This window comes from Phocoena phocoena, chromosome 18 (assembly GCF_963924675.1).
Source record: "Phocoena phocoena chromosome 18, mPhoPho1.1, whole genome shotgun sequence".
Lineage (NCBI taxonomy): Eukaryota > Metazoa > Chordata > Mammalia > Artiodactyla > Phocoenidae > Phocoena > Phocoena phocoena.
In genome coordinates, this window is record NC_089236.1 from 49,068,484 (window position 1) to 49,081,633 (window position 13,150).

The following is a 13,150-nucleotide window of genomic DNA, read 5'->3' on the forward strand; positions in this document are numbered from 1 at the left end:
TCCAAATTTTAAATTTTAATAAAGCTGTTCTGTACTTTCCTATCAACACAAGATAATACTGCCTGTCATATTTTACCTCTCTTGACTGTTCTATATGAATAATGAAAACAACGATGATAATTAGATAGTGACACTCGAAAAGAACAATGTTTTTTTTTTCAGAGTTAAGGAGAAGGGGCGGGAAGTATTAAAAATGAAGTCTCATTTCTATTCAAAATACAAATTTTCAACTACGCAAAACACTCCATGTTTCCCCTAATCTCCTCCCAAAGAACACAAGGCTGAATGGAAAGATGCTGACACATGTGCCCGTTCAGAGCTAGAATGACAGGTCTGGGGAACAGGAGATGCTGCTGTTTCCATTATCCATTGAACACCTTGGCAATTCTTATTTCATCCTGAGAATGTGATACTTACTCTTGTACTGCTCTGGCTATGGAAAGGGCCGTAGATCCAGTTTCATTAACGCTATCTAAGGTCACATTTGGCAGGTCATCATCATCACTGTCACTTTTACTTTGTCTGGGAGATAGGCCTCGGGGGTCCATTTGTGCTGGGAAAAAAAGGCATATATAATGAATTAAAATTAGTGTGCAGAAAGTTAACCTTGTCCTGGACCAACATCAAGCATGGAATGTCTCCTCTGTGTATGTCACACACATGGAATTCTCCAGAAATCCCAGGAATTAGTGAAAGCGACGTATTTTATGGACTGAGCACACACTGACTCTTATCCCTTGTTCGTCTGATTTATAAAACCTCCATCAGCTCTCGGTAGTTTCAGGGGGTGATTATGGAATAGAAACTGTAAAATCTACAATATTACCAACTTCTGAGAAGCTGATTAGGTAGCTCACGAGTTCCTGTTCTACCCTCTGGCTGCTTCTTGCTTCTGCAACCAGAGCTCTGGCCATTTCGTTGCACATCAGCACTTTCCCTGGAAGGTGGAGAGCAGGAGGGAGAGAAGGTTTTATTTGCTTAGGGCTCCCATCAGAAGCTTAAAGAACGACAAGGTTTACAAGACTAACATAAAGGTTTAGGTATTTTTCATACTACAGTGAATCCTTGTTCACAGTTCGTTGTTGCTCTAAGTGGAGATCTGAGTGCAGGGAAATGACTGAAGTAGTAGCATTTTAACTGTGTCTACATGTGCTAGAAAGTGCCCTTCATCTCTATGCCGATCTCATTTTCCAAAAATGCATTTCTAGATAAGATCCTCCTTCCGCTGCAAACTGGCCAAAGCAGGACATAGCCTGATGTTCTGACTCCTGTTGATGGAGACCATCGGATCCTTTTAAATGAGAGGATCGCCATCAACATTTAATATACTAATGTATATTTTAAAAAATAGATTTCATTCCCACCTCCTTCTCTTTATGAACAGCTTCAGCAACCACCGCCTAGGATTTCCATCAGCCCTCTCATCTCAGGCACGGAGGAAGCACACCTTCTAAATGAAAAGTACTGCGCTAGCTACATAATTGCATTGCTAAAATATATGACTTCAACCCTCAGCCGGCTCCCTCAGCCTGCTCTTCCAAGCTGCCTACAAAAGATTTCTGAAACCACCACTAGCTGTAAAGAAAAGCAAAATACACTTAAAACCGTGGTTACAATGACATTTGCGTACATTTACAGTTTCATTTTTTTTCTCAAATCATTTTTTTTTCTTGTTGTTACTATACATCATACATTAGGTAGAGCCACAGGGAAATGCTGATATTCTCCCATTTTTTAAACCATGAAAGACAATTTCTCATGATTCTACCTAATACTTACCATATGAATAGAAAAACTATACCTAGAGAGTTCTGATATATTTCTAACTAAACTTGGTTAGGAAGGAGCGAATATCTGTTGAACCTAGGGTGTGAGTGTACTTGACATACATTCTGCCTGTAAGTATAAACACGAAAATGTACTTTGAATAGAAGTGTTTGGTAAATGTTGGCTAAATTAAAGAGAAAATAATGAAACTAATCTAAAGCAGTGGTCCTTTGCTGATGACTAATTTGCCCCCCCCCACCCCGCAAAAGACATCTGGCAATGCCTAGAGACACACTGATTTGTCATAACTTGAAGGAAGGGGGATGCTACTGGCACCCAGAAGGCAGAAGCCAAGGATGCTGCTAGACATCCTACAAAACACAGGACAGTCAGTGCCCCATGACAAAGAATGAACCAGTCTAAAACGTCAATAGCACCAGGCCGAGACACTTTGACCTAGAGATTTAAGAGTTTGGACATAACGGTGTTACATCTGATGACTTTCAATTGCATAACTATGTTCCAGTTTCAAAGCCACTAGCGACGAAATTAAATCACACATTCGATTATCCATCTTTTCTGGCTCTATCCTCAAATAAAACAATTCACTGCTATGTGACTCGGCACTCGTAACTTCCACCAATACAGCACTCACTCACTCCAACGCCAGGAATGAATTATGCAGTGACGCTCATTAAGAGTCCTTGAATGTTGTCTTTTTATCACATGGTGGGACAAAGACTTTCTTTTCCATCTGATCTCTAGAGATTTCTTAGGAGAGGGATGTTGGAGAAACTCTTTGTAGAGGAAAGTAACCAGTCCCACAATTATGCAATAGAGAGCTACTTAAGTATTCAGTCATTCCAAAGGCACTGAAGGCATCAGACCATTTAAGATTTATTTTGGCTACAGGCAACAGAAACTGGCTCAGGCTAACTTATATTAAACGAATGTACTGGAAAGATACTGGGCAGCTCACAGAATGGAAGGTAAAGCTGAACAACCAGCACTCAAGTAGCCCAAGACACAGAGATGATACAGGCATTTCAACCAGGAATTCATCGATAGGTTTCCTCTGGGCCCATCTCACTGTAAAATGATTCATTTAACAATCGTTCACAACTGCTCAAATTCAACCAAGAAAATGAGTAATAGACCTATCTAGGCTGCCAAATCTCATACTGTGTGGTGTTACATACACCTGTAAACATCAACAAGTTAACATTTCAAGTTCCTGAAACACCATGCACGAAGACTCCTTTGCCAAGATATCAAATTAACAGATAGCCAGAGAAAAGAGAATATTTTGGTCCCATCTTTAGCAAGACAACTAGAGCTCTCACAGGTAAGTAATACAACTCAAGGAAGACACAGGCGGTTAACCAATAAGCAATTTGGCTGTGAAAGTTAGTCTCGCTGTATGAGATTCCAAATAACTGGTGTGAGAGTTGATCATCTAAATTATGTTGCTATCTTAATGAGAGTTTAAAATATGTTAAATATGATGTCTTTTTCGATGTACTTTTCAGGAACATTATAATTGAAGATTTCTTTCCAATAGTTTCAATAAATATTATGAAATACATCTGCTGCCATCATGCTGGGAAACTCTTTTTACCGTGCCTTCAGCCAAGTTGAGGAAGTAATTAGAAAAGCTTCTTAAAATGTGCATTGCTGGGTTTCCCTGGGGGCGCAGTGGTTGAGGGTCTGCCTGACGATGCAGGGTACACGGGTTCGTGCCCCGGTCCAGGAAGATCCCACATGCTGCAGAGCGGCTGGGCCCGTGAGCCACGGCCGCTGAGCCTGCGCGTCCGGAGCCTGTGCTCCGCAATGAGAGAGGCCACAACAGTGAGAGGCCCGCGTACCGCAAAAAAAAAAAAAAAAAAAAAAAAAAACGTGCATTGCTGATTAGGTCAGATGATTAGCTTATCTACATACTCGCATAATTCCACTCTATTTTTATTAAATGTGGGGTAGGGACATTTATCCTAGTTAACCTCCATTAGTCTTTGAGTTTCTCAGCTCATTTAGGGAACACCAATTCTTTGGGGTGCCCATGCAGAGAAAATGGAAAATTTACCTGGGCACCAGAACCAAAAACGTACCTACTTCCCGAAGTAAGAGAGCAGCCGGAGAACTATAAGCACCTGAAAAGAATTTACATTTGAGACTTTATTCCTCTTAAATGAAAAAGGGATCAGACACGGGTGGGTACTCCAGATCATTGCTGGTGGAAGTGTCATCCCCGAGGTGGAGGTACTGGGGAACGCAGTGTGAACTTCACTCCATGTCACACAAACTCTGGAAGATAACTGCAGAACCCCCAACACCTGAAGTTGAACCTATCTACCCTTTCAAACACCCACCTATAGTCAATGTTACTGTAAAGATCATCCCAATGAGTCGCGTCTCCCTGTAGCCAGGCTCTCGTGGGCCTCCTTCCCACAGTGACTCTGGCCTTGGCTCGATGACTTGAACACATTCCAGACACCAGATGACCACGTTCATAGGAGTGACTCGTGTGAGAACAGCCCGGCTAAACCCATTCCAAATTTTTGACTCACAGAACTGTGAGCAAATAAAATAGTTGCTATTTTAATCTGCTAAATTTGGGGGTGATTTGTTACACAGCAATACAAAATCAATGTAGTGAAACAGGAGGGAAGGGGGGCAGGGCACAGCATTTGAAAGAATGACACACGCCGAGGACATGACATAAACTGATTAGAACAAAATGGGTCCAAGATGGTGGACAAGTCGACGTCCACTAGACCTTGAGCCTCACTATACACTCACTGTAGCACATCAGCAAGCTAAATGACACACCCACGGGTGCCATGACAGTTCCAAGGATCCACAAGCATCAAAAAGTGGGCGGTGGCTCAATTCCTGGAAATCCCCGCCCCTTCCCAAAATAGCTGGGAAACTCCTCCCACTCATTAGCCTATGAAATTACCCTCCCCCATAAAAACTGACAACCCCCATACCCTGGTGCCTTTCTCACCTTCTGCGATGGCCCACACTCTGTCTGTGGAGTGTGTTTCTCTCTAAATAAATCCACTTCTTACCCATCACTTTGTCTCTCGCTGAATTCTTTCTGCGATGAGACTTCAAGAACCTGCTTCATTAAGTCCTGAAACCAGGTGTGTGATCTCAGTTGGAAGACTGTGGGTTTTGGCCGGGTTCGAGTCCCGGCCACATGGGTTCGAGTCCCGGCATGTGGGTTCAAGTCCCAACCTGAGGTGCACGGTTTCAATACCAGCTACTCTCCCAGTTCCTTCCAGTGATTTCCTGGCAACGATGTGGAAAGACTTCTGCTACAATTATAGTCAGCCTATCACACTCCTCTCTCTTTCCCTCCCAAGAGGTAATCTGGCCTCCAGTGGCATATATTTAAGTGGGCTATTAATACAATAAAGGAAAATAAATGCCACATGTGATTTTACATTATTTACGTCTTAATCCAAAATGTGCAAGATGGATTTACAGGTATTTTGTCTTTAAAAGCGTCTTCTTTGAACCTTGACCGTGCCTCATACAGGCTTCTATGGGAAAGGGGCCATGAGTTGGTATTATTGCTCTGGTGAACAAAGCTTTTCTACCCAAGTTCATAGTTCACAGGAGGCTCAGATGGCCAGAACTCCCAGGTACATGATCACCCAAAGCTACACTCCCTATGTTTGCCTTTCTAGAACTCCCATGAAACACGTAAACTTTACTTTCCCCCCACATAACAGTGGACTGACACAGACGCAGTGGCATCAGCATCCATTCTCACCTCCGTCACCTCAGGCGAGGTGCTCTTCTAACTTCCCTGGAAAGGAACTGGTCCATTCATCTATTCTTAAAGGAAAGGAAGCTTTCCCGTTAAGTCACCATATTTACTATGTATAATACAATCATCTTTGAACACACATGGAAATTTACAGACGAACATTTCCTAACCAGAAGGAATGCATTCAATTGCCTTCACCTCCGCCCATCAGGGCTGGAGGGGAGAGGGGTGCACGTGGATGGAAGCGGGGTGAGGCAGTCGGATGGGCAGCTGCCGTGCTGCCAGCCTTTCTCTTCCCCTGTTGGCCACTGTCAGGCTGCCTGCTACCTGCAGATGTCCTCATTGCTCGCCCTGCCAAGGCTGAAGCATGCCCCAGTTACAGAAACCTTGGTTTCCAGGAGGGCCGCTGCTTCCCTAGAAACAAGGGCAGTGGGAGGATGAGGGGGGAGAAAATGGAAAATGAATGTATGGGGGGGAGAATTCCTAGCATCCCAGAGTAGGAGAGTCTCCTTCAGCACTTTCAATGTAGGAGTGCTCCAAAAATGACAGTCATAGAGGGTTTTTAGAATAAAAACATGGCTCTGGCTTCAGAGAACATGGGTGAGACTCCTGGCCCCGCCACTCATCATTTACAGCCATCTGGCCTTGGGCAATTGATTTCCCACCACTAATGCTCAGTTTTCTTCCCCTGCCATTGCCGCTGTGAGGAGTTAAGGAGATAATATATGCAAAGTGTTTAGTACCCTGCCCTGCACTTAGGAGTCAGTCATCATTCTGTTTCATCCTGGCAGTAAGTTTAGTACTACTACTTCAGCCTTCCCTTATATCGATACAATACTATTTACAAAGCCCTCATCTTCCCCTGGACTTATTCAATTCGAGCATTTTTCTTTTTAAATGTACCTAAGCTGAAAATACTACTAGAGAATATATATACCTAAATATATAATACCTAAAACCACTACTTCTTTTAATCCAAACATTCCATACTTAAGATGGTTTGAGTTACGATTTTTCAACTTTACAATGGAGTAAGAGCGATATGCATTCATTAGAAACTGCACTTTGAATTCTGCTCTTTTCCCGGGCTAGCAATATGCCCTACCAGACTCTCTCATGATGCTGTGCAGGGCAGTGAGCCCCAGCCCCCAGTCAGCCACCCAATCACAACTGTTCACAACCGATACACTTATGACTATCCTGGTTTTCACTTTCAGTACAGTATTCAACGAACTACATGAGATATCCAACACTTTATTATAAAGTAGGCTTTGTGTTAGATGATTCTGCCCAACTGAAGGCTAACGTAGGTGCTCTCAGCACGTTTAAGGTAGGCAAGGTTAAGCTATGATGACCAGTAGGTAAGGTGCATTAAATGCATTTTTGACTTAAGATATCTTCAGCTTATGGTGGGTTTATCGGGATGTAACCCCATCTTAAGTCAAGGAAGATTTGTATTCAGTCAACAGATATTTATTGGGCACCTATGAGGTGCCAAGCACTCTTCTGAGTGTTGGGGAGAAAGGAGAGAATAAGGTAGATAAAAATTCCTGGTTTCGTACTGGGGCCGGGGCGGGGGAGACAGATAACAAAAATAAATAGATAAAGAAAACCACATCCTCTGTTAGACAGTAAGTGCCATGGAGAAAATAAAACAGGGAAGGGAGGGTAGGGGTCGCTGAGAGGCAGGCTGACAATTTCAGACAGGGTGGCCAGGAAGGTCTCACGGAGAAGGTGACACCTGAGCCAGGACCTGGGGGAGCTGAGGGACGCTTGCAGATGTGGCTTATTTATTTCGGTGGATGGGGTAGGATATTCCAGGCAGAACAAACAATAGGTGCAAAGGCTCTGAGGTGGGAGCAGGTTTTACGTGCCTGAGGACCTGCAAGGAGGTTATAGCTGGAGCTGAGACACGGAGGGCAAAGTGCATGAGGCCAGACAGAGGAGGGTGGGCACGAAAGCCTTGATGGCCAGTGGAAGGATTTTGAGTTTTGTTCTGGGTGGGAAAGGAAGCCACTGGGAAAGATTAAGTAAAAGGATGACAGGATCTAAGTTACGTCATTTGATCAGGATCACCCTGGCTATACAAGCACAGGGGGAGATCCAGATGGAGATACATGCAGGAGAATCATCAGTGATATTAATATTCCCTAAAAACTACACTAGCTTTTCTCTCTTTGGTCACCTCATGCTGGCCACACACAGTCAATTAAAACTTAGGTAGAACTTTATTACCTGCAGGGCTATGAAGCACGCTTTTCATAATACATTTGTACAACTGATGTTCTGACCTCATTTGGTTTCAGAGTATCAGTTGCTCAAATACATACTTGATTTTTCTAGCATATCAAGATAGATGATGAGAGAAAAACACATAAGTAAATAAAGCTTGACTCAAAGGATGGTGGACTCCAAGATTAGAACCAGCTCTCCTGGGTCCCACTCTACTTACTGATGTTTCCACTACGCTCTGCTTCTTACTTTCTTTACTTTTGTTACTGCTAATGTAACTATACCTCTACATAGTAGTAACTGTGATTGTTTAGATAACCCCCAATGGAGATTTAAAAATCCAATCAATTATGCAAATCCTGGGATGTTGGTACTCTGCAGATACAATACGCAACTTACTTATTTTTTTTCCCAATTCCTCTCTGCACATGTGTCAGTGTTATGGCTTCTGCCCCCATTATATTAAAAAATAACCACATAATGTTCTTATAATCCCCTAGTGCAAGGTCTCCTTCTCAGTGATAATGCCATCGGACCTCTCTGCACCTTTCAAGACGGTTGGTTATCTCTCTTCATTTTTCACTTGCGGCCTCTTCTTGAATCTCTCTCCTGCCTTGATTTCAGGAGTGGGCACACTGAGGCTTGCCACCTGATTTTTTTTTTTTTTTGCTATACGCGGGCCTCTCACTATTGTGGCCTCTCCCGTTGTGGACGCGCAGGCCCAGCGGCCATGGCTCACGGGCCCAGCCGCTCCACGGCATGTGGGATCTTCCCGGACCGGGGCACGAACTCGTGTCCCTTGCATCGGCAGGCAGACTCTCAACCACTGCGCCACCAGGGAAGCCCTCCACCTGCTTTTATAAATAAAGTTTTATTCCAGCATGCTCATGATTTTGTCTCTGGCCGTTTTAGGGCTCAGACGGCACAGTTGAGTAGTTGTCACAGAAACCATATGGCTCGCCATAAAATACCGCCTGGCCTTTTGGAGAAAGCATTTGCTGACTCTGCTGTAGACTGTTTAATTCTCTTGGGTCTCTCTCCCTCTTACCTTCTTCATCTCCTCTCTCTGCATATACCTAAATGTTAGTTACCCCTTCAGACTCCACTACCTACCTTCTTATTTCTGCCTCTCTTTATTGGTGACCTTCTCAGTAATTCCAGACAATTCCACAATTTCAATTACTATCTCAGTGGAGATGAACACCAAATTCATGTTCCTGTCTCTAACCTCTGCCCTAAACCCCAGTTTATTTACATTTATATTTCCAGCATCCTACTTCATCTGACTGTCGGAAACTCATTTCAAACTCCGGTCCTATACCTCTTTCAAGTCTCAATGGAAAGGCCCATCATTCTCCTGGTCACCCAGGTTCAGAGCTCTCATCATTTCATGTGTGTCCCTTCATTCAACCAGCTGCTAATTGCTATTGCTTTTACCCCACAATTTTTCTCGAGCCCCTTCCTTTCTTTTCATAATAAACTCAATATCTCCCTCAAAGTACTGCTACATAAATTTGTCTTCTATAGTATTTCTCTAGTAATTAAACGAATGCAGGACTTTCCTCAAATCACTCATTTGAAAGCCTTGAATTTTCCCCACCACGTCAACAAATAAGGTACAGCAGCACCCACTAACCATTCTACAATTTCATTTTTCATTTGGAACACTTATGTGTCTTATCTGCCAGGCCCCTGAATCCAGCTACATATGGGTATTCCCTTCTAACCACAATTCAGTCAACAAAAAACCTTCCTTCATCAACCTTCTTTTCATTTTCTAAAAAAATATAAACTTTCCTTTTTAAAAAATACCTATATTTTGTACTTAAATATTTTCATGGCACTCTTGCACTTCCCATTTTGAATTATACTTAAGCATGTACTTATTTTACATCCCTTTTTATTCCATCTACTCCTTGAAAGGAGAGACCACATTGATTACATTCCCTTGTACACAGTCAAAAGTAACATTTACTGGTGAAGATGATGGTAATAAATGCAGATCTCTACTTGAAATGATCACAGTGGTTCCCAGCTGGCAAAAGATTCAGCAGTATAATGATAAAAGTGTATATTTCACATTTTATTTTAAAAATTACATTCTGGCTTATATTCTAATATTAACATTTGTGGGCGGAAAGTCACAATCATTAAATTTCTATTCCTCTATGAAGTCTTAGATAATTCTATATATTTTTTGGTTTGTATAGGTCACAGGGTAACATGGGAATGAAAATGTTCTTAGTTTTTCTTCACTTTTTAAGCTAAATTACATTTAACAGGCTTTTCTTTCCTCCCAGGAAAATATTTTAAATACATCAACATACCTATCATTTCTATAATATGAGTTACTGCTTGGAAACTGCAATAAAGGAATTCAATGCTGTAAAATACAGCTTAAAATTAATGCTTGTTGAGATCATCACAACAGCAACTAGGGTTTCATTTTCTAAAGAATCATGACTAAAACTACTTTTCTTATTTATAAAAAGAAAATGAATAGAGATTTACAGTTGTCTTGTGTTCATAAAAAGCTTTTGTGATTAAAAAGAATTCATAAAATTTTCCATTAATAAGTGGGGTTTTACTTACACTAACCTTATGTAACTCTCCAGAGTCAGCCAAGAGCCCTGAACTCTAGGAGTCCTCTGAGATATCACTATACCACTATTTCCCACTACCTTTCCATTTTCTCAATTCATTACAACTGCTCGAAACCCAACCTAACCAGCTCCAATTGATTTATTCAAAACTGAATCTACTTTAGTCAGAGATGATTTAGAATACTTAATAATAAAGTGAATTTGTGGTGAGTACATATGGTGCATAATGAGATCATCAAACTCATTTTCATCTGTAAGGCACAAAGAAGATGATTTTAGGCATTAATCTGTGGCATTTTAATTCACTTTTCTTCTTTCACTTAGTTGGTCTCTCTGCTCTGTGTTTTCTGGTTCGTCACCTGGGTACAATTGAATCTTGCAAGAAACAGATCGAGATCTGATATAATGATTTTAATACCACTAAATCATAATCCTCAATTTAAATATAAGGTGCTTAGATATAAGAAAAGAAATACTTCAGAAATGGCAGAAAATCTACCTTGAACTTAAGAGTTCTGTTTCTATATCAACTAAGCTCTGTATAGTTAGTTGGCATGGAAATGACTTACACTTACAAAGAAAGATTCTTTGCTAGTTTCAAAGTAAAAAGGTTAAAAAAGTGGGCACATAAAAGTACCATGGCATGTTTCGAATCAATGTTGCTATTGCTTCTTACCCCTCTTTAAATGGTTTGCTTTCCGTGCCTCATTTTACAATATACTTAAACCTGCCAGATTAAAAGTAAGTCATGGGGCTTCCCTGGTGGCTCAGTGGTTGAGAGTCCGCCTGCTGATGCAGGGGACACGGGTTCGTGCCCCGGTCCGGGAAGATCCCACATGCCGCGGAGCAGCTGGGCCCGTGAGCCATGGCTGCTGAGCCTGCGCGTCCGGAGCCTGTGTTCCGCAACGGGAGAGGCCACAACAGTGAGAGGCCCACGTGCGTTAAGTCATGATATGTAACAGTGATTTAATTCATCCTATTAGACATACAGTAGACCTTTGGAATTCTTGAAGATTTGTTCCAAGACTAGTAAAAATCCTCAAATTTGTAATTTACTGACACACGCTGTTGGGTCTCTCTACAGCTTTCAAGACGATTGGTTACGCCTCTTCACTTTCACTTCCATCCTCTTCTTAAAACTCTCTCCACCCTTGGCTTTGGGAATGGGCACACTTCTCCACATACCCTGTAATACATTTCCATCCGGAGTTATATACCTCTTGTGCACACCTTCCCATCATATTTTTTAAAATTTTATTAAAGTTTTCTTTCTCATTTAGCAATTTACCCACATACCCACACACACGCCTCTCCCCGCAGCAACTCACTAGCGTTACTGTGTGGGCCACAGGTAGAGAGCACAAAGCATCGCTGAAATGAGTCCTGCAGTTTGGAGGCTCAGGCAAGAACTGACTCCCATGTTGACGTGACTTGTTAGAAAAAGTTTTAACTTGTGACTTAGCAAAATATAGGTACTACATAACAGACTTGTAGGGACACTTGTGAAAAGCCAACATCTTAGATGTTCTACCTGTCAATGCCAGGGTCTACTGTGTTAAAATCCCGAAAAATAATTTATTTTACGAGGGCAAAAGTCAGTGCTAACTCTTCTCTTTGCAGTGCATTGTTTGGCTTCATCCTAACCTGGGATGAATAACTACTCGAAAATGACCTGTAAATATCTTTGGGCCAAAAAGCAAGTATTGTTATGATTTCTTCCTCTGTTTCAACCTAGGCTGAAGGATGTGTTTGCTCACATCCTCATTTTATGCAAACTCCAAAGAGAAATATTTGCTCTGCAAAACTGGATTAAAGGTGTTTTCCATATCAATTCTATGTTTGATATGCTTTTAGAAGAAAGGACAATTCTATTAGTTCCCCATAACCCCTAAGAAGCATGCATTCTCTGTTTGGGGGCTTTGTTTGTTTTTAAAGAGATGTTATTTTGATGCTTTGCCAAAAAGCCCCCCTTGGGGATGATAAATTACCTAGCCTCTGAGATCCCCACCATCTGGAAATGGAATCATAACTTCCTTTGGCTTTGGGTACAACCACTACTTTGGGGCTCATTTGCACAGACCCCTTCCTGAGCACATGGTCAGGGAAGGAGCCCATACAGGCAGGTGGCGCTCTCTCCAGAAATGACTCCAAGAACAAGGTCAAACTCATAATTCTACCTAGAGACATGGTCAGGGAAGGAGCCCATAGAGGCAGGTGGCGCTCTCTCCAGAAATGACTCCAAGAACAAGGTCAAACTCAAAATTCTACCTAGAGACAGGCCAGGTGAAACAATATATGCTAATTAATACATGCTATATTGGAAAAGGGTGTAAAAGGCATACACTTGTCTTTTTAGCTTTCTTAACTTTCAACTGGGTTTACACTAACTTGTTTACGAAAGCCCATCTCGGTTCTGTGAGGAGAAGAAGATAAGGGCTATCGTAGAGGGTGAGGTCTCAGACTTTCCCAAGCCAATGTCTGGTAGATTGCATCATGCTTGAGGTCAGTATGCTTAGATGTTAAACAAACACAAATATTCGATATTGTTTTCTTTGAATATAGTAATAAAGAAAAATAGATTTTTCTTTTTGGTAAAGACTACTGACATTTATGTGTGGATGACTTCTAAAACGTATAATGCTGTAACAGTGTGCATTCTGAACATCATCTACCCAGATTCCCTTCACCAAAGCTGCCAAAGTCACCTCCTCAGCACTAAGCATCAGCTGCCCCTGAGGCCAAGCAGAGAGCTGAGAAGCCCGGATGGCTCATT

The 13,150-nt window shown here is 41.9% G+C and overlaps 1 protein-coding gene across 2 annotated transcripts in view; it reads right to left on the minus strand.

Annotated features, from left to right (window-relative positions):
• Positions 1-13,150, minus strand: part of KLF12 (KLF transcription factor 12) — a 439,279-nt gene that overhangs the window by 114,731 nt on the left and 311,398 nt on the right. For both annotated transcript variants that reach the window (XM_065895860.1, XM_065895861.1), the window contains one exon: positions 418-553. In XM_065895860.1, coding sequence (XP_065751932.1) covers positions 418-553 — 136 coding nt within the window. The remainder of the gene's footprint in view (positions 1-417; positions 554-13,150) is intronic.